Here is a 26958-nt window from a genome sequence, read left to right as displayed (position 1 = left end):
CAGACTGGGATCGGACAATTACGCGGATCAATTGAACGACCAGGTTTTGCTGGAGATCTCCAGCAACCGGAGGTACCAGAAGTTCGTGTCCTAGCCAGGGACAGGGCCCTGGGGTGACGCATTCCAGATACAGTGGGGCGGCATGACAGCGTATGCCTTCCCTCCCGCACCCCTGGTGCACAAGGCGATCTGCAAGATAAAGGAGAGTCTTGTCACCTCAGCATCATCTGATAGCTCCAGGGTGGCCGACGAGACCGTGCTTCTCTGAACTCCTCAGCCTCACGGACAGACCACACATTCACCTTCCGAAGGGGGCCAGCTCCTTTTCTGGTGCAGCAAGGGGCAAGGTCGTCCTCCCCGCTCCACAGAAGTTGTAGCGTGGTTCCTGAACAGGTCCCGCTCAAGCACCTGAGCCTCTCACAGGCTAGCCTAGAGCTCATTCAGGGGGCCAGGAGCAAAGCTACCAGGAGCCAGTACAAAAGTAAATGGACTAGGTTGTGTCATTGGGCGTACTCTAAATTGACCGACCCCCTTACGTGCACACTGGATGATGAGCTCTCCCTCTCTGCCCATCTTGTGCACTCGGGCGCGCATGTGGAAACATGCCGCACCTATTTGGCAGCCGTAGGGGCCTGCAGAAATTCTGAAGAGGAGACAGTCTCCTCTTCCAACCCGATAGAAGACATTTGGCAGGCCTCTCCAGGCTCTGCCTGCCCTTCAAGAAACCACATCCTGTGTGGATCCTCAATGTAGTGCTGGGCACCTCAGGACACAAGCCCTTCGAGCCATGGCGTCTGCGGACATCAGGCTGGTCACCATTAAGACAGCTTTATTAGTGGGCCTCACCTCTGCTCGCAGAATCAGCGAAAACCAGGCACTGGTGGCCTTAGAACCCTATGGCACGTTTTATAGAGATAAGTGGTCCTGCGCACTCAACCCACGTTCCTACCTAAGGTATCCTCTGCTTTCCATTTAAACAAGTAAATAGTCTCATGTACGTTTTATTTGATGACCCTATGACGAGGCTCAGAGGGCCTTGCACTGTCTGGATGTCCGACGTGCTCTGAAATTCTGGACATGGCCATGGGCTTCCGCAAGTCAGGTGCACTGTTTGTTAACCTCCAGGGGGATCAAGGCCCAGGTATCAAGCATCCAAGGCCTCTACTGCACGGTGGATGGTTTCCGCCATCATGGAGGCCTACGAGGGGCAGCACAGGCCATTGTCAGCCAACATGCACCCCCACACTGTCAGAGCCATGGCCACAGCCATTGCATTCCAATGGCAGGTACTGTGGCAGGTCATCAGCGGGGCGGCCACCTGCCCATCCCATCGGCTTCTGTAAGCATTACTGTTTGGATGCCGGCTTGAAGTCAGACCCGGCTGTCGGGCAGGTGGTTCTAAGAAATCTATTTTTTTAAGCCGGGTCGTCTCTCCACCCTGTGGCTACATTCAGTGCAATCGCCCATGCAGTATGGAGGAAAGGGGACTATGGACTAAGAGTACGTTAGACACTATGGTGATTAACTATTCATTTTCTCTACACAAAGATTTGAGACCATTGACAACGTTCATCACCGAGTTTGGCACCTTGCAGCTCACCAGGATGCCGTTCATACTTTCAAGATGAGATCCTTATTTATGCAGAATGTGTGGCAGCGCATGACAGTGCACTGAAGAAGGTTCTCCACAAACTCTGGGATGCTGGTGTGAGTCTTCGATATGATAAGTGCGCGATTCAAGTGCTGACGTTGAGTACCTGGATACACCATCTCCTCAATGGATTTAGTGAAGGCCCCTGCACCAACTAACAAGGAAGAGTTGAGATCCTTCTTAGGATTGTCTGATTACTATGCCAAATCGGTGGCCAGATTTTCCGAAATGACGGCCCAATTGAGAGAACTATTAAAAAAAAGGGGGCAGAGCACGGTGGCGACAGGAACAGCAAAAGGCTTTTGAAGAAGTAAAGGAAAAAATACTGAGGGAAGCATGTCTGCGGCCTTTCAATCCCTCAATGGAAGACATTAATTACCACTGACGCCTGTGCATATGGTTTGGGAGCGACTCTAACCCAGAAGAAGGGCGACACAGAACATGTCATAGCCTTTGCATCAAAAGCACTGTCGGACGAAGACAAAAATTACTTGATCATAGGGAAAGAAATATTGTTGTGTGCGTGGGCCGTGGAATACTTTAGGACATATTTCTGGGGCAAGAAGTTATATCTGCTTACTGACCAAAATCCACTCATACACATATTGAGCCATGGTGGGACAAGAACATTGACTCCCAGGTTAGCACACATAGCAGCTAAACTTCAGGAGTGTACACGTATGAAATGGGACACATCGCAGGCTCGATAAATCCCCAAGCCGACTGCATGTTTAGGTTGCCAGATAGAAGAGGTACAGCGACCTCCTTTCTAAAAGATGTGTGGTGGTGTCAATCGGCATCCTGAGCAGCCAAGCGTTTATGGAAATGGGTGAAAACCATTGGAGGGAGGAGTCTAACAACGATCCCACAAAGCAAAAGTTGACTGAGTGGGTCGGAAGAGTTTGACCAAAGTAGAATGCCGTTCCATTGGGACTGAGACCATTCTGGAAAGTAGCTAATGAGACATGAATTGGATGGGTTACTACGGCGAGGTGACCAGGACATTCCACCAGCGGGTATGAGGAAAGGGATTCTCTGCAGGGCCCATTCGGGACATCTGGGGAGCAACATGACACAGCTCAGTGTCAGATGCATACTGGTGGCCGTGCATGGGTGACGACATCCGAATAATGATGGAGAGATGTCACGAATATTTAAACAGTAACAAGCGTCTTCAAGTGAGACGGCACCACTCATTCCAACAGAGATACCAGAGGGTGTGTGGTGCAAATTGGGTCTGTACTTCATCGGATGGCTAGAAGCCATGTAACCATACCACAGATACGGAATAATAATGATTGACTATTTGTTGAAGTGGGTGGAAGCTGAATTTGTATCAGACATGACCACAGTGACCATTCTCACTGCAGTTTTTGAAAGAAGGCTTACCCAAGGATTTTGTGACAGACAATGGTGTCTAGTTGGTCTCTAGGGAGATGGAGAAATTCTTAGTTGGCAATAACATTAAGCAGATTAAAATCTTGTTATATCATCCCCAGGCTAAGGGACTGGTCGAAAGTTCCAACAGATTTATTTTTTATCAAAGATGCACTGCATTTAGCAAGAGCCTCCGGTATTGATCCATACAAAACTGTGAAAGAGGCTATTGCATCTCATCGCCTTACCCCAAACAGGACCACCAATGTGTCTCCTTTTCACATGCTAGGGGGAAGAAGGGCAGCGTCCACACTGCTACCTCCTTGACTAAGCAGAGTGAGGGAGGATAAAGTTGTGGACATGGATGGAAGATGTGGTTTGGAGAATTTAAAGAAGTAAGGCAAATATGAAGAGGAGTGACGAAAGAAGAGCAGTGCACACAGAAGTACAAGAGGTACATAGTCAAAATTTGACTACCCCACAAGGATCAAGAGACAGGCTCAAGATTCAGCAAACCGATCAGAGTTACACAGAAAGGTTTGAATCATGTGTGCACACAGGATGGGAAGCAATGGAACTTGGAAAGGGTTGCCATGTATGAGAAAAAAGCCAGTGAGTCCAGAGAAACCAGCATGGACGAAAGTAGTGCACAAGAGAATGACCATGACGCCACCTCTGACATAAGTGGAGCGGATCTTGTGTTGGGGCATGCCCCAGGAATTAAGGAGATCCAAGTTTGCAAGGAAATCGAGATGGATGACCGGTGTAAGAAACATTGACGATGCAGAGAAGGACAGTAGAGTTGTATCAGCTCCTGGGTCACCGAGCAGTCGGAGTTATGGAGATCGTTCACATAGAGAGAAACGCAGGCCATCAAGGTACAAAAGACTTCATGACTGATTGGGACCAAGCTGCTCAACGAAAGGAGGTATGTGGAGACAGTGTCTCACGAGGGTCCACGATGCGAGTAGCCTCGCTAGACTCATAGGCACATGCGATCCGGGAGGAAAGTGCAACTCACGAAAACATTATTTTGATGCTGCTCTAGCCACATCAGTCTCCCGGCTCTCCTCCTTTATGGGAGATCTCAAGACACTTGCTTTTAAGAGCTGCCTTCCCTGTACATACATGGACAGCTTGATCAGTGATGTTAACTGCTCCGTGTTAATTAGTTGTATCACTGTGAGCATTGAAGCTAGTTACTGCAGCCTCTGTCCAAAGTTCTAGTTTCACAACTCCTGCTTTTTTACCTTTTCTTTTTGGGGATCGTGGGTTCTTTTCCGTGCTGAACCGCGTTATCATTCAGGGAGGGTGGTCTGAGCAGTCAGCACCTCGCTGAGGTTACACTTGCCACCCTCCTGTGCTTCACTTCGGAGTGAATGCGGGGGATGGAGTCTGGCTTACTTCTTCCCTGCACTCTGTGGACAATGGTCTACTTTTTATAGGCGCCACTTGGAGATTAAGGAAATGGGTGAATATATATTTGAAGTCTTTCAATTGATTTGGAACAGCTCTGATCAGCTATTTCTAGCTTTCCATAAACTATTGTTAACAGGAAAAAGTTACAACTTGTGAGTAGGACCTGTGCTAATGGGTGTGCTACTACAAATGATGTACACACCTGTGTATGTCTGCCGTGCGCTACTTTACTGTTTAGGCACATCTCAATATATTAAAATACAGCACACTGTTTATTTTAATGTTCAAATGAAATACGTCAAGCAGACTTAAATTGTAAGGCGTAATTTGATAGAACTTCGCACCATCAACGTTAAGGGGGCTACTGTTTGGTATTTAGGCCCAACATTCTTCTCTTTTCCCCCATCCATGCTAATCCCTTTCCCCTCCTCTGACTGGCCTCTTGGTTTCCTCTGAGTATTATAAGATTTAAGGCCCTCTACCGCCAGTCTCCCCCTCCTGCTTACCTGCTCTCCATGGCACTAACTCTTTCCTCCCCCTTCCCTGTGCAAACCTGCTTCGATGGCACTTGCCTCATGGCCTCCCGTTACAACTGCACTTCCCCCTCACCATTCCCTTCCCTCCTTAGCACTTCATTGGTACCAGACATGCCCTTTTTTCCTTGCACTTGTGGTAAGACCGTTATTGTATCTCGCGGACGGCATTGATGACAGCACTTTAGTGGGGATACACCTTGGCAAGGTGCTTTGCTAACCTGCAGCAATCTCCACATTCATGCTAGCAAGACCTAGGTTAAAAGTTTGCAGGGCGCACCTAAAATTGGCCATAGGCTGCAACCAAAGAGAAATGACTCCATCACACGTGCTCTGAAAATAAAGGAGCAGGTTTCTGAAATGGCTATCTTTCATTTCAGCAAGAGTCTCTGCACTGCAAGCATCCAACTATGGAGACATATGTTTTTCTTACTTGCTGTGGCTGGCACTCGTGCTATGGAGACTTTTTTTTTTTCAGGGAAATTAATCCCTCCAAGTATATGCATGTACTGGCGCGCCAAAACATCCCGTCGCCGAACTGGCCGCGGGGAATCAGCCTGCGCCGAACCAGCGGCGCCGAAACGCGGTGTACCGCACATCTTTTCACATTCAGCACAGGAATTGGGCTGGAACTAGACTGAGCACTGCCTTGTCCCCAGAACAAGAGGTGTGGGTTGCTTGTGCTGTGATGACTTTAGAACTGGATAGTCCCAGTCCTGAAGTGGAGTTATGATGCACGAGCAACCGTGTTTCAACAAGCAGACACTTTCAGTAGACTCGGCAAGGGAAACTGAATACAGAAGCACAGCCAAAGCCTGAGGTACTTGTTTCAGCTGTCTAAACTGATATATATGTCCTGTAATGTACAGGCATTGTTTTCTTAGGGTGAGTAGGATGACAAATCAAACTGCAGAGCCCAACTTCACTCAAGTGTTACTTAATGAAACACTGACAGGTTACAAATTTTTAATTGTGGACACTCTTATGTTCCCTTAATGCTCTTTGCTTTTATACAAATCGCCAGTATTGGGTTCTATGCAGTGGTGGAAATGGAAACAAATTGGTGGGCGATCCCACAAGGGCTGGTGTGGTGGCGGAGATGGGGGGTGGAGGGGTGCTGCCCGAGGAGGCAGGGCTAAGGGGGCGGAGCTGGCAGTTGACCTCTGATCAAAGGAAATGTCCAAAATATAGTTTAAAACGGCGCTATTTATTTCATGCTGCTGCTTTTCCAAACTATATATGAATTCCACTCTAAACCACTTCATTGGCGCTGGTGATGAGTTACTTCACTATGCTGATAATAGTTTTGACCAGTGTTGCTGAGTAAATATTCTTTAAAATGCACCATTTGCATGCCATTTTTTTTAAACGCCCCCTTGGGTGCTATTCAAACACAGTGATTTCTGTTCGCCATAAGCAACGTTTTCCTTTACTTAAACCACACCCAGCACAGCTCCTGCAGCTCCCCCCTGAAGGCAGTTGGGTGGCTGCATCGTGTGTGATGTTAATAGAGGTATTTATTTATGCAATGTTTGTCGAATACCTGTATATTTATTTATGCATTGTTTGTCGGATACAAGTATCCGACAAACATTGCAAATATAAATAAATAAACCACGTCATGGCTGAGGACTGTAACTTCCACTTGTGACCTCTTGCATGGGGTCACCGGAGGAAGTTAGTTTGCATGCGTGCGCTTTTTTTTTTCTACTCCAAAGCGCAGAGCAGGGGTTTGGGGGGGAGTGGGCTGACTCTGGCCGGATCCCGAGATCCGGCTACACATCTGGGGCCAGATCTCGGAGCCCCTTCTCCCCAGGGCCACCCCTCGAAGGGTGAGAGGGTTTCCACCAGTAAATATTTTCAATTTCCAGCACTGCAAGTAATATTTTTTAGAATGTGACTCAATGGTCTTCTAATCTTTTTTCCTTACCAATGCTTTTGTTTTTCTCCCACAGCAAACTGCCCAGAATGGATATCTTACTGATAGGTCAGTACGATTTTGTACTCTGTATGTATTTCATCTCGTATGCTCTGCGGAGTAGTCTTTGATAGTCGAGTACATCTGAAGAACAGAAATTAAATGCTTACTATCCTTTGTGCTGTCTCCAATTAATGACCAGCTCATCCAAAAACTCGCACAACCTACCGTTAATAGAATGCAAAGGTTTAGGCACCCCATGCTTTTTTATTTGTATTTGTATTTCCTTTTTTCTTTGTCATAATTATCTCACATGCTTTTTCCAGCAGACAGTTTGGGATGCCACCTTTTGTGGGCGTGCGTGTATAGGGGATATTGCGCCAGAGCCTTTTTCTTAATCAAGACGACTCAGCTTGTATTTTTGGTGCCCATTTGACAGAGTTTTAGAGCATCCTTTTGAATTGGGTTTTTAAAGCGGATCACTGTCACTTCTAGCCACAGTGGAGTCTTGATTTGCACTGCATAACTTTTAGAATTTCTGTTCTAAATATTTCTATATCTGTTTGTGTTTGCCGAATACTGCTCTAATGCACTGCTTAAATGCGATGCCTATATTAATTGTGGATTAACAGATGTTGAGATATTAGTTATGACACTAAGTTACTGTATACATTGATATTCAATGTTTTGGGATTCAGTTGGAATGTTAATGATCTTTCAGTAGGTAGGCAGTGTGACAGGATGGCCAGGGTCCTTTACCCTGTCGGCGGAACAGAGACTGCGCCCCCCCCCCCCCAACCTGGGGTAAGTGCCCTACCAGTTGTATCCCAGAAGCTGTTTGATGGAGTTTGGGAGCGGGGAGGAGATGGGAGGTGGTGGGTATTTCTAGTTCCTGCCACCCTGGGAGGGGGGGGGGTGCATTGTGTAGGACTACTGGAACCACTGTCTCTTCCACAGTGCCTTAAAGACTCTATTCTGGACAGTTCTTTTTGGATCTTTTTCAGACCTTCAAATTCCAGAATGTGGACCCAAGTGAGACCTGGACTGGAACCAGAGGAATGCAATCAAGACCAGACATGGAATGGACTGGTATTCGTCCTGCCAATAAGGGATCGAGTCAACCAACACCTGTGCCACCAACACCAGTGGAATGATAGGGCAGCAGAAAATGAATTGAGAGTGTGAAGGGACTGCAGGGGAAACTGACAACATCCTCAAACCCAGCTGGGAACCAAACCCACCAACACCTGAATCAAGCCACAGGGAAAACTAGCAACCTACGCACCTGCATGGCACCCCATATATGGAGACTGGTAAAGGGGAAGGGCAAAAAGCCTTCTTAAAGCCTTCCAGAGGGAACTCCCAACCCTCAGAGGGCTAACATAGATAGATATTGGCCAAGGGGAACATGTGACCAGGGAGAGCAATGGTAGCAAGGAGGAGTATTGGAAAGGTGGTAGGCTGAGGCTACAAAAGCCAGCACAAATGAGATTGAAAGGTGTGTGGCTGAGATCAGATGGAACAGTATTGCACCATGAAAGAAGGCAGAAGCAGGCAGATCTTGGAGTGGGCTGCTGATGAGACTGTGTCAGTGTTCTGAGATAATGTAGGCAAGGTATTGTTCCTGTGAGAGGGTGGTACCTGTTGTCTAGAATGGCGGGGGGAGGTGGGAAAGGTGAGACACAGAAATAGGGAGCAGTATAGGGGGTTTAGAGAGTGAGAGTGTGAATGGAAGTGATAGTTGTATGGTAGGAGAGTGGTGAAGGGGAGTAAGATGGTAGTGGTAAGGCAGAGGGAAGCAGGAGGGAGTTAAGTGGGGAGAGACAGGCATAGAAAGTGTGTTGAGATTAGGAAACAGAAGCATAGATAGGGGATTAGAGAGCGGGAGAGGTGGAAACTGGGCAGTGTAGAGGGAGAAGCTATGGGAGGAGGTGAGCTAGAAATAGGAGATTGGGGGCACAGTAGGAAGATGGCAGGGATGGGTATAAAGGGAGAAATGGAGGCGCAAAATGAGTGTGTGAAAAGGGAGAGACTGGAAAAGAAACATGCCATTGGGCAGTACAAACAGACAAATATCCTGTATAATAATCCCAGATGTAGATGGATGGAAAAGATAACGCCCTTTAGCTTCCCCTCAATGAATGAATGAAGAAGACAGAAGGGGCATTCCAGTGATTAGGGACGTCTCGGCTAAGGTGGAGTGAGCACATGGGGAGGTTCGAGACACCCCCTAGTCAACCTTCCCAATCCATTTGTTTTAAATCTTAATAAAGCACCACCAATCTATTATCTTTGTGTTTTTCTGAGGCCATCTGTAATGGAAGCGAGATAAAGTGGGCCATGGGTTCACAATCCGGGTCAAGTGATGCTGTAGTCGATGTATAAACATCATGAAAACTATACTGTTGGTGTGAGGGGCAGAGGGGGATCTCCGTTTTCATTGGTGACCTTTGATGGGAGAGTTTTCTTTTTTGTAATCAACTTCTAAACCATGGCTCATTGTGGCCCTGTTATCCCTTTCTCTGTCCATTTACAAATTTAATCTGGGAACTTTCCTCTTGCTGGGACACAGTGCCCGGAAAAAACAAATGCCCTATCTTGACAAATCCTTTTTTAAATTTTTTTTTTTTTTTTTACATTTGGGTGAAAATAATTCTGAAGTACTAATAAACCCGATGAATATCGTGTCAGCTATCTGATGATGGGCCCTAGTTACAACTTAAAATGCCAAATAAATGAGTAGCACTGTTAACATTTTTTTTAAAAAAAACATTTTCAGAAACCACAGCAGTGCACTAGAGCCCTACAAGAAATGGATCTCTCTGAAGTTGAATCGGGTAAATTGAAGAGGAACTGGGTTAGAAAGATGATCTGCTCTGTTGTTGGCAGCAAGGAAGGTGTTGCTGTGATCCTAATCATTGTATAAATAAATCGCTCTTGAGCTCCAGAAAAAGTATATACATTTCTGAGACTTTTGTAATCTGCTCAGATCACATGCTATGCATAGGCCAACATCTAGTGGAAGCTGCAGAGTATTAGTTGTTTTCGAAACTCGAAAAGTGACTTCGACAGGGCCTACCAGTAATACTATCCCTAGTGTGACGTCCACTGTTACCCATGGTCCTTCATGCATCGAGGTCCTTCAGATTGTTTTTTTCCACCATCATTGTTGGATGCTAAAACGCAGAGTTCCTTTTCGGCCAACGCCATTTATTAGCAACGAAATGAGAGCTAGTTGCTCTTTCTGTCCTTTGTATTGCCGTTCTTCGACAAACATCTTCAACGGTTTCAAGGACAAGCGTCGTTGGATGCAGAACTTGCCTCAAAGACACTCCATGCAGCCTCGGAAGCCCACTCCAGGCCTCGGCCCATATAGTAGGGAGACTGGTGGGTGGATATATCTTGGGCAACTAAGATTTATAATCGCCAAGCGCATTTCCAATTAGACATGGAAATACACAGTTTAAATTTTGTCCCAAGTGTAATAAAACATTTCCCTGGAAGGACTCTCACTGGGTGTGCAATCGTTATTCCGAGGGACCACAAGTTTGCAAGCTTTTTAAACCCAAGACCCTAAAGGACCGAAAGACAAAACGCTGGGCCCACCACACCATGCAGGCTGAGGCCGCCATAGATGTCGAGGGTGTTTCTAGTGACGGCAGCATTGGCGTCTTTTCGGATGACGAAAGCGAAAGGGGAAGCTTCAGTTCTCACGTGCAAGTCTCCGACCCCATCAGACAGGCCGGCAGCGCTGTTACAGGGACTACACCCGGCGGCATCAGCACAGGCAAATCCCACGCAAAGCACACAACCCAAGACCATAAGTTGACGACAACACTGTCTACACGGCCACACAGCGTCAAGGGGAAGGTCCACCAGTTCCCTGGGCATTCATGATCACGTTCGCCTCACGACAGGCCCCAAAACTCGAGAGATAAATCCGACTTGGACGCTGTGTCTAATACTGCCGCCTGAGACAGACTGTCGCGAGACGCGGCTCCGGCTTGCACATCTGCCAAAAAACAATAATGTATACTAACGTCGAAATCGGCAAAGTCACCACAAACTTTGGAATTGTTCCATCTTGTAAAGAAACATGTCCCTGAAACACTGCATAAACGGGTGATTTCGAAACACCACACTTCAAAGAGCCACAACTCCCATAGGGAGAAAGAGAGTGGATCCCATAGAGAGAAAGAAAGTGTTTCTCAAGGGGCGGTTACTATATCTGCAACTATGAAACATAGGTGGCAGCCTACATCTGAACAAACTCCCTCTCTTGTAGTTATCCAGAGTTCCTCACAGTGGTATGCTGAGGATATTGACAGAGTGATGAGACGCATGTCGTTTATGGCCGATTTATTTGAAAAAAAAATCTTAAAGCAATTGACCATTTTCAAATTGCGCCACCAGCTACTGGGGCCACATCGTCACAACCCCAGCAAAAAGAGCACGACCAGACAACCTTCGAGATACCCCTCAGCAGGACCCAGATCACTTTGATCTCTATGACCCCAATACAGATTCAGAGGATCCAGAGACCCGAGGGGAGGTAGATCATTACTATGATGAAGATGATGTTTACGTCTTACCCTCTCCAGATCATGTATACCCGCCGGTGGCAGACTCACCGGTTGATAACCAACTAAAATTTAATGACATGCTCCTAAAAGCAGCAGATCATTTCCAAATTCAAACGCAGGAAACACAGTTCGACAAGGATTTTGTCGAAGACATAATGGGCGATTAAAAAAAGCTGTGACCCAATTTATACCCATTTTATAGTCCGTACAGAGAAGAATGCAACCCTCTCTAGAAACCCCTAATAAACGTGGGCAGTAAACCCCTGCATTGAGAAAATGTTCCGCCCACTGCCCACAGAGCCCCCTCTACATCAGGGGTCAATTAAAGCCAGACTCACTGGTAGTTGCCACAACAAGGAAAAGGGTGGGAATACCTCTCGCTTCATCAGAGGCACCCCCGATAAAGAGAAGGAAGGAAAGTGGCCACCTCTGCTGAATATTAAATAATTGCCAACAACACCACTTTGCTGGCCAGTTACAACTACGACAAGTGGGAGGAAATTGCCACATTAATGGCCTCAGCCCCAGGGCCTCTAAAGTCCCAACTGTCCCTTGCAGTAGCAGAAGGGAAGGCGGTGTCTAACTGTATTTTTTAGATGTGGCTGATAATGCTGGTAGAATCATCGCATTGGGTACATTTATCAAACACCATGCATGACTACGCCAGTCAGGCTTTAAATTAGAGACACAAGCAACCCTCCTCAATATGCTGATCGAGCCTAATGTCCTGTTTGGCAAGGCAGTAGAGGATGCGTTAAAGAGTGCAAAGGAAGAGTGCGACACGCTAAAGTCTCCAGGCCAGCTAACTAACAAACCATCGGGCCAAATGGGGGCAAATAATTTCCGTCGCTTCAGGGGACAAAATCTGCAAAGGGGCTCCGGTTACAACCAAAATCAGGCTTCATCCTGGGGTTCCACTCAAGGACAATCCTATCAAGGCTTCCAAAGGGGCCAGCGAATGTCTCGCGGTCGGGGGAGGTCCTCCTTTTCCAGAGGTGGAGCCACACCCCCAAAGCAATGACCACCCGCTTCAAGTCCCCTCCCATGTCACTCCAGTGGAAGGACGTATTACACACTTCACCCACGCATGGAAGGGAATCACCTCGGACAACTGGTTGCTTTCAACTGCAGCGGGCAGTTATTGCGTAGAGATACTGCAGCAACCATCCCCCGTGAAAAAGAACCACCACAAAGGAGGAACAGCAAATGCGTCTGGAAGAGGTTGCTGCGCTGCTGTTTAAGGACGCCATCAAAATCGTCCCGGCACACCAGGTAAACAAGGATATCTATTCAACGTACTTCCTTGTGCCGAAAAAAGATCAAACAATGCGCCCCGTATTAGATCTGCGCCCTGCAAACACCTATGTCAAGCCACAAAAATTCCACCTGACAACGCTACAGGAAGTAATCCCTCTGCTAAAGCAAGGGGACTACATGGCAACCTTGGCTATGAAAGATGCCTATTTTCATATTTCAATGTTCACAGCGCACAGAAAATTATTGCGTTTCAAGATAGCAAACCACCACTACAAATTCAAAGATTCTTCCCTTCGGAATAGCATCTGCTCCAATGGTATTCACCAAGGTACTGGCGGTGGTGGCAGAGCACCTGCGCAGGGAGGCAATCCCAGTGTACCCCTACCTGGACGACTGGCTGATCACAGGGGAGTCACGCCACATTTGCATGCAAAATAAACAAAGAACCATCAACCTTCTTTTCCAATTGGGCTTCTTGATAAACGAGAAAAAAATCACGTCTTGTACCAAACAAGGCCAAACAGTTCCTGGGAGTGGTCATAAAGACAGAAGAAGGACTAGTCTTTCAATCAAAAGAAAGAATCCAAAACATACTGCTGCAAATACCTCCGTATCAAGCCAGTCACAAGATGAGCGTACGCAAAGCTATTTGTTTGCGCGGCATGATGGCATCTTGCTTTACCTGGTCCCACACGCATCCACCCAATGCAGGAGTGGTTGGCGAAACAGTGGTCTCAGTCAAGTGGTCAGTGGGACGATCTAGTGGTCGTTTCACCAACACTAGTACAAGCTCTTCACTGGTGGACAAAGGAGAATCTTCTGAAGGGAAACCCCTTCAACGAGCCGGCCAAGCAGTAGTTACAACAGACGCATCACTCTCCGGGTGGGGGCACATCACCTTAATCTCACAGCACATGGTCTGTGGTCTCACATCACAGCACCAAACCATAACAACCTGCTGGAACTTCTAGCAGTATTCAAAGCGCTCCAAGCCTTCGAAGCGCATCTGATAAATCAGTCGGTACAAATCCTCACATACAGCAACACTGCAATGTTCTGTATCAACAAGCAGGGGGGCACACATTCTCCAAATCTGTCCAAGCTAGCACATACAATATGGAAACGGAAACTCAAACGGGAGATGTTCATGACTTCCCAACATGTTCCTGTGGAACTCGACACCCTAGCACACCGTAGCGGACTCGCTAAGCAGAGATCCTCTACCAGAAGATCACGAGTGGCGACTCGACAAAAGTGCAGTAGATCACATTTTCTCACAGTGGGGTTACCCCACGCTAGACTTGTTAGCTTCAAGAGAAAACAAGCAATGCACCGACTTCGCGCCCGGTTTTCCCCAACCAGACTCCAAGGGGGAACGCCCTATGAATGAGTTGATCAAGGAAATTTGCTTACGCTTTTCCCCCAACTCCACTAATGAACAATGTGGTGAACAAGATTCACAGACAACAGAAGACGCTTATCGTAGTTGCTCCCATGTGGGTAAGACAAGCCTGGTAGCCACATCTGCGTAAACTGGTGATGTTCAATACCATCAAGCTCCTGTGCCAGACCAATTTTCTATCCCGGCACGGGGGAACAACATTGCACCCTCAACCACACTCGATGAACTTAGCAGCATGACTTCTGAGGTCATAGTTTGGACATCTTAATTTACCACAAAGATCTATGGATATCCTCAAGGAGGCACGTTAACCAGACACTGTTGTTTGGACAAGTGGATGAGATTTGTAATTTGGTGCCAGTCTAAACAAATAAACCCCATAGAGTGTACTCATCCCACATTCTCCATCACATGCTCCACTTGCTAGACTCAGGGTTAGTCTTTAACTCTATAAATGTTCACCTGGCGGCTTTATCAGCATGCACCACCTCTCACAATAAAGTATCATGGTGGAAGGTTCTATTCTTAAAGGCATTCATGGAGGGAGTAAAAAGACTCCACCCTCCAATTTCAAACCCACCGCCAGGATGGGATCTCAATGTAGGACTTGCAAAGCTCATAGGACCCCCATTCGAGCCTATTCACAAGTCAAGTCTTAAACACCGGACTTACAAGACTGCCTTCTTAGTGGCTATTACTTCCATAAGAAGGGTTAGTGAATTGCAATCATTGTCAGTGCAGGATTCTTTCTTTGTCATACACAAGGACAAACTGGTTTTACGTACACATCCTAGGCTCTCTCCTAAGTTCATCTCAAAATTTTAAGTGAACCTGACCATTGAACTGCCGGCTTTCTTTCAGAACCCCAAGAGCTCAGTTGAGGTAAAAACCCACACACTATATGTAAGGAGGGCGGTTCTTTACTATGTAAACAAGACCAGACCGCCACGAAAAACAGAACAACTGTTTGTCTCCATAGCACCAGGCAGAGCAGGAGACCACATGTCCAAGGATGCCATCGCCAGATGGATAGTCCTATTCATACAACTGTGCTATTCTTTATCAAACAAGACACTGCCTTTCACACCAAGAGATTGCTCAACAAGGAGCTCAGGAGCCACTTTGGCTTTTATTGCAAATGTCCCCCTAGACAGCATTTGCAAAGCAGCTACATGGAACGCAATACACACTTTCACTCCGCACTACTGCATTGACAGCCTTCCAAAGCAGATACACAGGTGGGACAAGCGGTTCTAAAACTTCTGTTTGCCGCTGAACCTTCCCACTACCTTCTACTAACACTGCTTGCTAATCTATGCATAGCATGTGATCTAAGCAGATTCCACAATCTTCAGAAGGGATACATTACTCACCGTAATCGTAATTCTTATGCTTCTAACTCCTTACATTCACATGCGCCCACCCTTCCTCCCCTTGGAGAGAAGGTGCGTAGTTTTCTCTCCAGATTGATCGACATTGATAAGAAGTCACCACTTCCGCAACAAGGTGTATAGTCGGGGGGTGGGGAGACACATTTGTTCTCACTTTCTAGACTTCGAGAAGGCCTCCTCTCTCCACACTATGACTGTCTTACCCTGTATACATTTCGGCCACTGTGTAATTCCAAGTTCCCCTGTTGGGATATGCACAAATTGTGCAATAGCGGTCTCCCCGAGCATCACTACTCGGCGTGCCAAAAATTCTCAGGAAGTGCTGTCTGAAGCACAGAATATGCCATGCACACAGAATCCGCACAAACGAGTCTGATTGACCTCAGAACTCGAGGTCTGAGTTTTTGACACAGTGCTTGGCGTTGACCCCAATAGCCAATCAGAGAAGTGCTGCAGGCAACATCATACAGCTGATCGACCGCTCTGACGGCTCGTCAACAAAAACAGTTATGGAGAAGTCCCCTCGTGATCGTGTGGCTATAAAAACGCAAACAAAACCACCACCATGACGGAAGTCAAGTCAAAGGCATGGAGGGGTCGATATTGACCCATATGCTCAGACACTACAGTTACAACGGTGTCAAGCATGGTAGGCCTCGACTTCGAGAAAACAAAACCTGACGCACAACCTTCACAGAAACATTGTTATACAGAGGACGGGGTTTCCAAACCAACCAGTTTAGTTTCCACCTTGAACCCGCAATATAAATGGATTAAAGGTGGTTCACAGAGGAAGGTAAGACATTCTGCTGCAATGGAGAAGGTCCTAGTAGACATCCACAAATCCACAGAGGAGTGGAAGGAAGAGTGTGATCTACAGCATCAGTGGATATTTCTTGACACCAGAAAGAATGGTCCATGAAGAACTTTAGGGAATTTGTCCGAAATAGTTTCTTTGATGGAGCAACATGAGGGAACAGATGAACAGACCGATCTCGGGGCAACCGCTGAGAATTACATTAAGGTCAGAACAAGGGCTCTACATTCAGATTGACCCATCATACTCTGGCCGCGAGGATACAGGGGACACTCACTCACATCGGGACTGTGTATTCTCTGATGATTGTCATGGTATCGCCAGATGAATAAGAATTCCCAATCTCATTCTCCCCCCCACAGAAGATATCTTTCTATATATAGATCTGTTAAGAAGGACAGCACAATAGTTTGGGATCCTTACTGAGGAACCAGATGAGTATGTAGAATTTTTTGAGGACATCTTGGATTAAGCAGAAGATATCCCCCTGCATTCCCTACTAGCCTCAATTAAGAAGAGGGTCACTCCCTCTTTAACTAAATGAAAAAGCTGTAAACCCAAGGGTAGAAAAAAAAATCAAAAACATTGTACCCTTGTTATAAGTGGTTAGTTAGCACCTGACTCTTTTAGTAGCCACTGTTCATAAAAGAGCAAATCGACCCATGATATCACAGAATACCCACCGGAAAGGGAGAGCCGGTGCATGTAGCTTTTGGCAGGAATGTGGGTCCCTGGGTTGCATAGAGCACCCAAATAGCCAATTCTACAGCTCTTCTGTCTAGGTACAACAGGCCTGATGGGGCGATATGGAAGAGTGGGGGTGCTTTCATGCCACAGCATATTTACAACAGACTATCCAACATACCCAAACGGGGCCCAGTTCCTACTCTGGTTTACAATCACAGTACTTCTCAAACTCTGCACCTTGAGGAAACACATGCAGAGGAAATTGAGATATGAATGTATGCATCTTCACGTCTAGTGTGAGCATTTATAAGGAAGTAGAGGCTCTGCTTCAAAATAATGTCATCAAACCAGTTCCAGGTAAACTGGGGCATCTACCGATTTTACTTTCTAGTAACCAAGAAAAACAAAACGGAGAGACCAGTCCTGAATCTTAGACAAGCAAACTAGATAAAGTCGTACAAGGTCAGATTCACCACACTACAAGAAGTCATTCCCCTCTTCAAGAAGGGAATATACATGACCACACTAGACATGAACAATGCATAATTTTATATTTCAATGTTCGCAAGTCACAGAAGATTCCTAAGGTTTAAGATAGGAACATACCACTTCTAATTCAAGGATACTACCTTTTGTAATGGCATCTGCACCATGTTTATTCACCAAAGTGTTTGCGGTAGTGGCAGGGTACCACCAAGATATTAGTGTCTACTCATACCTGGATGACTGGCTCAATGCTGGACAAACACTAGAGTTTAATCAATACACACAACTGTAAACGTTTTGCAAAAGTTGGGCTTTATAATAAACCGGGCCAAGTCAAGCTTGTTACCCGCGCAGAAGAAACAGTTCCCGAGTACCATAGTTTACACAGAACTAGCAATAGCATACCCAACTCAGGAAATCATACAGACAATTCTAGCACACGTTCCCTATTCCCAAATCGGTGTATAGATAACAGTAAGAAAAGTAATGAAGCTCTTGGGCTGATGGCATCCTGCATCTACATAGTTCCACATTCATGCCAAAACATCCATACCATTCAGCAGAGTCTCTCCCATCTGTGGTCTGTCTGGGACGATCTAGTGGTAGTACCAAAAGAAGGTAGTAAGTGCTCTGCATTAGTGGACAAAATTAAACCTGTTATATGGAAGACCTTTGAGGCAGCCACCAGTACATGCAACTGTCGCTACAGTCAAGAGCCCATATAAATGTATTGGAAATTCTTGTAAGAATTGCCCTTTTATCATTTCAAACAAGTCTACACAACAGCACTGACAACACTGCAGCAATGGTATACAGGACGGACACTCTCAATAACACTGTTTTTCCTAGCAACAGGATATATGGTACTGGTGTCAAAAAGGCAATTTACCTCCTGGCACACCATCTACAAGGAGATTGCAACTGCATGCAAGACAATCTAAGCAGAGTGCTTCCGACAAAACCATGAATTGGAAATCAACATAAACACACTCAAACACATTTTCAAGATGTAAGGTCAGCTAACAGTGGATCGGTTTCTAACAGTCCAATACGCCAAATCCCCCCACATTTGCATCCAGCTACCCGAAGAAATGGTCTCCAGGGAATGCTCTGTGGGTGAGTTGATCTGGGATATTTGCATCTGCTTCCACCCACTGCCCCCTCTGCAAAGTGGTACACCAAGTATTTCACAAACGGGTAACTGTAATATTGTGTCAATATGAGCAATACAAACATGGTATCCTTGCCTCACGATGGTGGCAATTCAACCACCCCTAAAACTTAATTTATGACACAACTTACTAACACAGGAACACAGACATTTTTCTTAATTTTGCATTTGTCTTTCTAGTGTATAAAACGTTAACACATATAATGCTTATAAAATAATAACCAAATTTGCCCAGATTTTTCTGAATGATTACAACTTTTACAAGTGCTGTGATTAGTTTAGTTGAATGCTCACCCCTTAACCTATTCCAAAACCACTCACTTCTATGTCTGCTTCTTGTGCAACACATCTTTTAAAGTGCTGTTTCCTTCACTCCATTGATGGACAACAGGTTACCCAGAGCTTAAGCATCTCTAGAAAGTGAACATTCTGACAGAATCTACAATATTGATCTTTCCTCTCAATTTGATGCATCCGGCCCCATCTTTGAAGGGTCCCTAGTAGATTTAACCTGAATCTGAGAAAGTCTAAGCAACATTTGGGGTTAGAGCATCTCTCTTCATAACCAGTGAGCCTCTGGAACTGCCTTGGTTTAGCCAATTCTCTGTGCAATTTGTAATGTGTCAATAGATCTTGATCATTGCCCCTTGTGAATTATTTTATTTTTTATTGTTTTAAACACTTTATCCAGATTCTGAAGAAAGTGGTCACTATTTAGTTCAACGCCCTTCAAGATAATCTCGCACTCCATCTTGAAAAGATTTAAACCTTTACAGGGTTTGGCAACCAAAATGTCGAATAGATCCAGAAATAACAATTTTTGTAGGGGGATTCATGGTTTTTGTTACATAATTTTCATTTCTGTGCTATTTCCCTCCCACCTTAGAGACCCCCATCTCTTTTGCTGGACTTAGGACTTTTTTAATTTTAACTCCTGAGTGAGTTGGGACCTTTTTCTCACTCATGTGTTTTTCCATGATTAGGATTTTATGTTTTCACTGTTTTGGAGTCTGTCAAACTCCATAGGCATCTGCTTTTTGTATAGTGACACACAGCCTCATTGCAGTGTCACTGAGAAATCCTTTGGATTTCTCTTAAGGTTTAAATACCTTTCTTGGATAAACTACTGGTCCCCAGAACCGTAAGGTGAAATTGATCTTACTTACCTTTTTACTTTGTAGGTCCAGCACACACCATCTCATATGGAGTGCTGGGGGGGTTACCTAGTAGCCCCTTATCGTACTTTCTCATGTAACTTTTGTTACCCTCACTACTTGAAATGACTGGTGGTAGTGGTTTAACTTTGACTACCAGTGTGCTTTTTTTTTTTACAACAGCTGAAGCCTCCGCTCCAGTACAGCACCCATGGGTGTCCATTTTGTCAAAATGTTCCCTGTCTTCTTTTTTCACCATTTTCTTTAATTAAGATCAACCTGCAAAGGGCCATAGTGGCTCATCGCTGATAGATCATATCCTTGTATTAGGAGTAGCTTGGGCCAAGGTAATGGACTTTTAAAGTCAATTAAATACAGAGAGCGACCATTTCCCCTTGTGTGTACAAATTGATTGTGTGGCACAGAGGGTAGTAAACCCCACAGAATTAAGACATGTAAACTCATTACGGGTGGAAAGACACGCAAGTAAAGCAGTGAAGTGGTCAAAGTTTATTACACAGAATGGGAAACAAGATTTTTATATTTCAATTATCCCCAACATAGAAATGATGTGCAACCCGGAGATTGTTGATTCGGTACTGGAAACATTTGAAAACTAAATCCATTTACCCACATTTCTGAACACAAGAGGGGCCATTAAGGAAAAAACAGTGTAAAATGTCAAAACGAGTGCTACGATGAAGCGTGGCGAATGGCTTAAAAGGTAATCTTGGGATGTATAGATAAAAAAGGGGCCAGTATATAAAAACAAACTGCAACAAGCCTGCCTAGAGAAAAAAAAGCTGATGGCCATTAAAAAAAAAAAATAATGTACAGGAAAAGTCGAGGTCAATGGTCGAGGCACTTAAAAAACAAAACTGTGCTATTTTGGCAGCTTGTAACAGATAAAAACCTGAGAGGTGAACAGATACTGCTGCATAGGGGAAGAGAAATGGTGATGCCACTTCGAGACCCTGTATGGTGGGAGAGGTAAATATTGGCACCTCAGAGGTATTGCATGTAGAAGCAGATTACTCAAGGGTAGAGAGTATGTCTCTAGTGGTTTTCTGCATGCAATCTCCACCCAAAAGGCAGGGTAAGGGGGAGTAAAGCAGCTGGTCCTGATCTTATCCCAGCGGATATATTCAAAGATGAAGTGGCCATTTGGGCACTAGTCCTGTGCAAGATATTCAACAGTTATTAGGGAGGGCGTATCCCAGAATCTTGCCGCAGGGCTACTATAATTTCCATCTACAAAAAAGGTGGGAGGGAGATCGCGGCCAATTATCGTCCAATATCCCTATTGGATAGTGCCAGAAAATTGTTTGGGAACATTATTTTAAAGAAACTCCAGCCTGGGCCGATGACAACAAAGTAATAAGCAATCTGCAGGCAGGCTTTTCGGAAAAACAGGGGAACAACTGAGCACTGCTTTCTATTATATATGCGTATTCAAAAATATGCAGTGTTGAAGCACATGAAATTGTATGCTGTTCCTTGATTTGACCACTTTTGATAGTTTCACGAGAAAAACTGTGGAAGATACTACTTAGTAAAGCCCCGGCCCAACTGATTAGGCTTATCGGGCTTCTCTATACCGATAAAGCCACAATGCACTATGGGCTAGGAGGGGAAATGACGGAGGATTTCGAGTTAACCAGGGGGGGTGTGACATGGTTGCCCTATGACACCCATTTTATTTAATCTATATATCCAGGAAATAATAGATATTCTGCCCATGGAATGCCAAGGCCCCCAAAATTGACCAGGATAAATTCCCTGCCCTGTTCTATGCAGATGATGCGGTAATATTGGCAACAACCCTGCAAGGGTTGAAAAATCATTGTTCTTGTTCGTGCAAAAGTGCAATGAACTTGAGCTGCACCTGAACACAGTTAAGACAAAATCAATGGTGTTCAGGCCCAGGTTTGCAAAAATTAGACCCCTAAACCCTGGGGGTGAATAGAAACCAAATAGAGCAGGTAAAAAACTGGAGATTAATTTCCAAGAGACCGAGGGGTGGGCTGCCGAAGTGAAGCGTTCGACAACCAACCTTGACGCATTTCGGGGGTCCATAGTAGCATTTAATGCGAGGCAGTGTCGTGGTGGAATCTCTCCTGTGCTAGATCTGTAGGGGAAGCAGGCAGTCCCTGCCACCTTGTATGGGGCTGAACTGTGGGGGCATGGACATTTTGATAAATTATCTCCTAATGAGATCACATTTCTGAAAAAACTTGTTCTTTTACACAAAAGTACTCCCTCCGCACTGTTAGTTTTGGAGTAAGAGGTTACTCCAGTGGCTTCTCATGCGTCACTCTGTCCGGCTCTTTTCTGGTTAAGACTCTGGAACCAGAAGGGACTAGTCCAATATAGAGAAGTTCTGAGTCACGTGATGTCCATGATGGAGGAAAGTCCTTGGAGTGGTTTTGCCACATAAAAAAGACGTTCCAGGAATTGGATGCTGTCAATTTATGGGAGAACGCCCAAAATCAGTTACTTGGTATAAGAAAAGAGCAAAAAAAATTATGCACGGCCAGAAAAGCAAGGGATCGATTGATGGGTAGCACGAGGGAGCTAAAACTGGGTTTGGCATATCTTGAGCTCTTCACTCCAGGCATGAAGCTTTATCAAGATTTCATCTCACCCTCATATGAGAAATCTCTTTATATGCAAGTGAGCCTGGGGACCCTCCATGTGGCAAGCTTTACGGCCAAATGGAAAGAATCGAATTCTGATAATTGTGTGCTGTGTGGGGGGATAAAGGGAGCAGGGGAATAGAAACAATGACACATTTTATGTTGAGAAAATGAAACATCTGAGACTCGTATACTTGGAAGCCTGTGCTGAGAGAAGCCGCAACGAGAGACACCAAATCAGCAATGAGCTTCCCAAGACAAAGCACCCAGCTACATGTAGTCTTTGCAGTAGCTCCATATACTTATAGAGCCTGGTTGCTAAGAAAAACTGAAACCATCTAAATCTGTCTAGGCTGCAAGCTATGCTCTCCCATGTAGGGTGGATTTTAAGATATCTGTATTGCTGCCAAAACTGTACTGTCAAAAACATCCCTGGAATCCATAATGATTTTTTTCCTTGATGTAAATTGTGTTATGGAATAATGTGTTTTATGTATCAACTTGAAGACTTTTTTATGTTGAATAAAAGTATGTTGACTGGTATAGTGACACAGAGCCCTCTCATTGCAGTGTCACTGAGGTGTCTCTTAAGGTTTAAATACCTTTTCCTGGGTGAACTACTGTTCCCCAGAACCATAAGGTGAAATTGATCTTACTTACCTTTTACTTTGTAGGTCCAGCATGCACCATCTTATGTAGAGTGCTGGGGGGTTTACCTAGTACCCCCTTATCCTACTTTCTCACGTAACATTTTTTGTTACCCTCACTACCTTAAATGGCTGGTGGCAGTGGTTTACTGCACCCGTGGGTGTCCATTTTGTCAAAATGGCCCCTGTCTTCTTTTTTTTGGCCATTTTCTGTTTGTGAGGTCGGTCTTGGCTTTTATTCTGTGCATTGAGACAGGTTTGAGTCCATTGTGTGTTTTGCCTTTGGTGGGCTTCTGCCCTGAAACCTGCCCCTTTCTCCGGTGTTTATGGAAGGACAGTATGTGGGGGAGGGTTTCAAAACTCCCCTGTCCTTTGTCTCTAGCAGTGCCTGAACGAAACCAGTCCTGATTGGCCAGCTGGCTGCCTGGGAAGGACAGCAACCCTGCTGTGTGATTGACAGTCCAGGGTGTTGAATGAATGAGAATGAGCGTAAAAGACGAGGTTCTTGGACTGCAGGCAGAGTCAACCACTGGAAGAAACATCCGAAGAAATTGTGAAGAGCAGCCCGCTGCAACCTCCCGGACCTTGAATTGCTTGGTGAAGTCCTGCTGCTCTGCTGACCTCCTTTTTTTTTTTTATCGACCGAGAAGCTCTGGACAGAACAACTTCTCCCCCTTGGCTGGTGGCACCAACTAGCCCCTGACAAACTCCACTTTGGCGCAATACCGGCTTGCTCTGCTGCTCCAGTCTTGCAGAAGACCAATGGCAGGGGTCGAGTGTCCATAACCGAATGCAACGTCTTCCGTGGAAGGAATCCAGCCAAAATCTCCAGGAGCCTCCTAAGGACACTCCAGAAGCAGGGAATCACGATCCAGAGTTCCTTCACCAGAGTACAGGACCGAGGGAGCAAGTAAAGCCCAACCAGAGATTTTAGTTCTGCATCAGTGCTGTTAGCGAGGCGCTGAAACTGCAAAGAGCTGCTGAATCGAAGAAGGCCCGCAGCTGCCGAAGTTCTTCCCGAGTACTGCCACAGGAGCCCTCCACATGTCCTCCCTCTTGTCCCCACGACTGAAGCTCAGGAACCAGGGTCTGCTTGGCTGTAGCAAGACGGAATCCACCTGGACAACGTTTCTTCAAACCAGAGGTACTTTTTGGGCTTGGGGTACTTACCTTTCGTGCCTTAACTCGTGCTTTCTCACTTGAGAAGGGCACTTGCTTAACTTTCTGAGTTGATCTCAACTCCCCTTACACAGGCTTAACAGCTTGTGTTCGTTCAGTGATCTTTTTTGAACTATCTGACTTTGTGAAAGACTGTATCCAACAAGTGCATCAGAACTATAGACTTTGTCCAATTGACTTTGGCTGTCCTGCCTCCCTAAAGGCACCCTTCTGAATCCATTGTCTTTGGTATTACTTGTCCCTCCATAGGTTGTGATTTGTTGAACACTTTTACTGCTGGGAAGGCTTACCTAGATTTCATTGGAGGATTCAAACTCTTTACTTTAAAAGAAAGTATTGTTCTAACCTTTCTATTTTTCCGTAACTCTTCCTTCCTGAAACCCAGAGTCTAAAAGTATATTGGTTTTTATGATAAATGCAATACTATCCTTGTTATTGAAGACACTTCAGGGTGTTGGAGAAATGTGTTAGCCTATCCAAAGAGTATTCACCAACTTTGACTGTGTAAAGTGATTCCAAAGTTTGCTCGACTCTTACAAACAATTGCCTTTTTGAAGAATTCTCAACTAAAACTTGTGTAAATACAAATATATTTATAACTGAATCCTTGAGTGTAAGTGTTACTTGCTTACTTGTATTGACTGATTTAATCTGTACAGCTCTGCAGCTTCCATTTACTCCTCTTGAGATAGGCCTGGCTGCTCTATCACACTAACAACTTGTGCAGTACAGACCTATACCAAAAGGTGGGTTACCTAATACCAAGCTGATGAGATGAGTTTTGTGTAGTCTCACACAGTGTGACTGCACCAATTCTTACCTAACACGTTTCTGAAACTGTTTAAATTTAGCTAAATATAGACTTTTCGAATGGATTATGCCCTCCAACGTATTCCTCATCTACGACATGTAATTTCCACAGCTGTGCTGCTTAGCAAATTTGTTTGGCAGAAGGCGTCCTTGCGTCGATGGCGTCCGGTCGATGTCCCTCGGAGCCTCCGTCGAGGGTGATGTCAGAAGTTATAAGTAGCATGCACGGCCCCCATAGCCTCAGTTCCGTTTTTTTCTGCAAACGTGTTTGCTTTGAGAACTCTGCGCGCCTATTGTCTTTCACTTCGTATTGTACGATTGTCTTCTTCCACACATAGGACCCCGCGGTCTGGCTTAAAGAAATGTCGGGACTGTGTGTCCAAGATGTCCATCACGGACCCGCACTATATCTGCTTGTGGTGCCTGGGTGAGGACCACGCCACAGAGGACTGCTCGAAGTGCCAGTCACTAACTGCCAAGGCCTTGCGGGAATGTAAGGGGAAATTAAAGGTAGGCCGTGTTTCCAAACCCTGTAAATCCAAATCGGCTGATATCTCTACCGATGAGTCGAGAGTCTCCTCATCGGAAAACGTCCAGAAGATCTAGGTCCTGGAGTGGTTCGCGCCACTCCTTTTCGTCGAGGTGGTCCCGGAAGCAGAGTCACTGTCCGCCTTCCCCATCCTCGTCGGATGACGGATACCCGAAAAAGATGTCATGCCCCACTAAATCCTCTACCCCCGAGGAATGGGAGGCTTTTCGGAGCAAATGTTGCTGATTTTTCAGTCTCACAGCACAGTTCCGTCCGCGCCTTCGGTTGAAACCGGCAAGGTACGGCCTCGGTCCGATGCACGTGCACCTTCGCGCCCGGGCAGTCGGCGCGATAAACTTCGGGAGCCTTTGAGGTTCCGTTCGAATAAGGCTTCAGGGGATCGCCAGAGATGTTGCTGTCTTCGTCATCCACAAAGCCGTCGAAGCCTGAGAAGCTGTCCAAGGTGTTGGCGCCATCGTCGAGTGAGTTTGTCGGGTCTTTACCTTGGGTCAGACCTTTGAGCTCTTCGTCGCCTTTTTCGACGCTGACACCATCGGAGCCATCAGTGCCTACTAGGCAGGATTTGCTGTCGGAATGCCCTGTGGCTCTGATACCTCCAAAGAAGGCTACTGCTAAATCTGCGAAGCCTATCCCTGATGCGAGGTGCACTCCTCTCCCTAGGAAGAAGTTTTTCCAGTCTCTCCAAAACTTCTTTGAGGAAGATGATGGGGACTTTGTTCCTTTTGGTCTGCCTTATGGGACGCCCAATGCTCCGGAATGTCTGATTGACAGTCGGATTGAGCATCTGCGTCAGTCCTTACATGATGGCCTTGACCCATCTCCTGAGTTGGAATTTGGGAAACCCGAGCCTGGTGACCATGCCGATTCCTCTTATAGGAGACTGATGTGGAGAGTTGCGGAGTACCTGGGTTGGTCCAGGCCTCAGGTTGAGTATGATCAGGATTACCGTACGGACATCTTGGATCAGGGTCCGTCCACTGACCCGGTGTTGCCATTTCATGTGGCTTTATAAAAAAAGATTGGCTGCTACTTGTTCTTCCCTGGAGTGTATTCTGGCAGTTAACAAGTATTTGTCTAAGAAATACCGCCCATCTAGTAGCGACCCCGGCTACCTGTCCACTCACCCCACTCCTTAGAGTTTAGTGGTTCAGGCGGCTACGGCCACCTCGAAGCAGGCAACATACCCTACCATCCCTCTGGATAGGGACGATAAACGAATGGATGGGCGCGCAAGGTATTTGCTGCTGGGAGTATGGCCCTGAAATCGGCCAACTTCCACTTTTTCCACAC

General features: G+C 45.8%; 1 protein-coding gene across 6 annotated transcripts in view; it reads left to right on the top strand.

The window, feature by feature from the left end:
* The window catches only part of R3HDM2 (R3H domain containing 2), a 2186793-nt gene that overhangs the window by 1166315 nt on the left and 993520 nt on the right, over positions 1 to 26958 (top strand). For all 6 annotated transcript variants that reach the window (XM_069653574.1, XM_069653576.1, XM_069653575.1 and 3 more), the window contains one exon: positions 6936 to 6967. In XM_069653574.1, the coding sequence (XP_069509675.1) occupies positions 6936 to 6967 (32 nt within the window). The remainder of the gene's footprint in view (positions 1 to 6935; positions 6968 to 26958) is intronic.

This window comes from Ambystoma mexicanum, chromosome 3q (genome assembly GCF_040938575.1).
Source record: "Ambystoma mexicanum isolate Mex_15411 chromosome 3q, UKY_AmexF1_1, whole genome shotgun sequence".
NCBI lineage: Eukaryota > Metazoa > Chordata > Amphibia > Caudata > Ambystomatidae > Ambystoma > Ambystoma mexicanum.
This window is presented reverse-complemented; position numbering and strand designations above follow the sequence as displayed.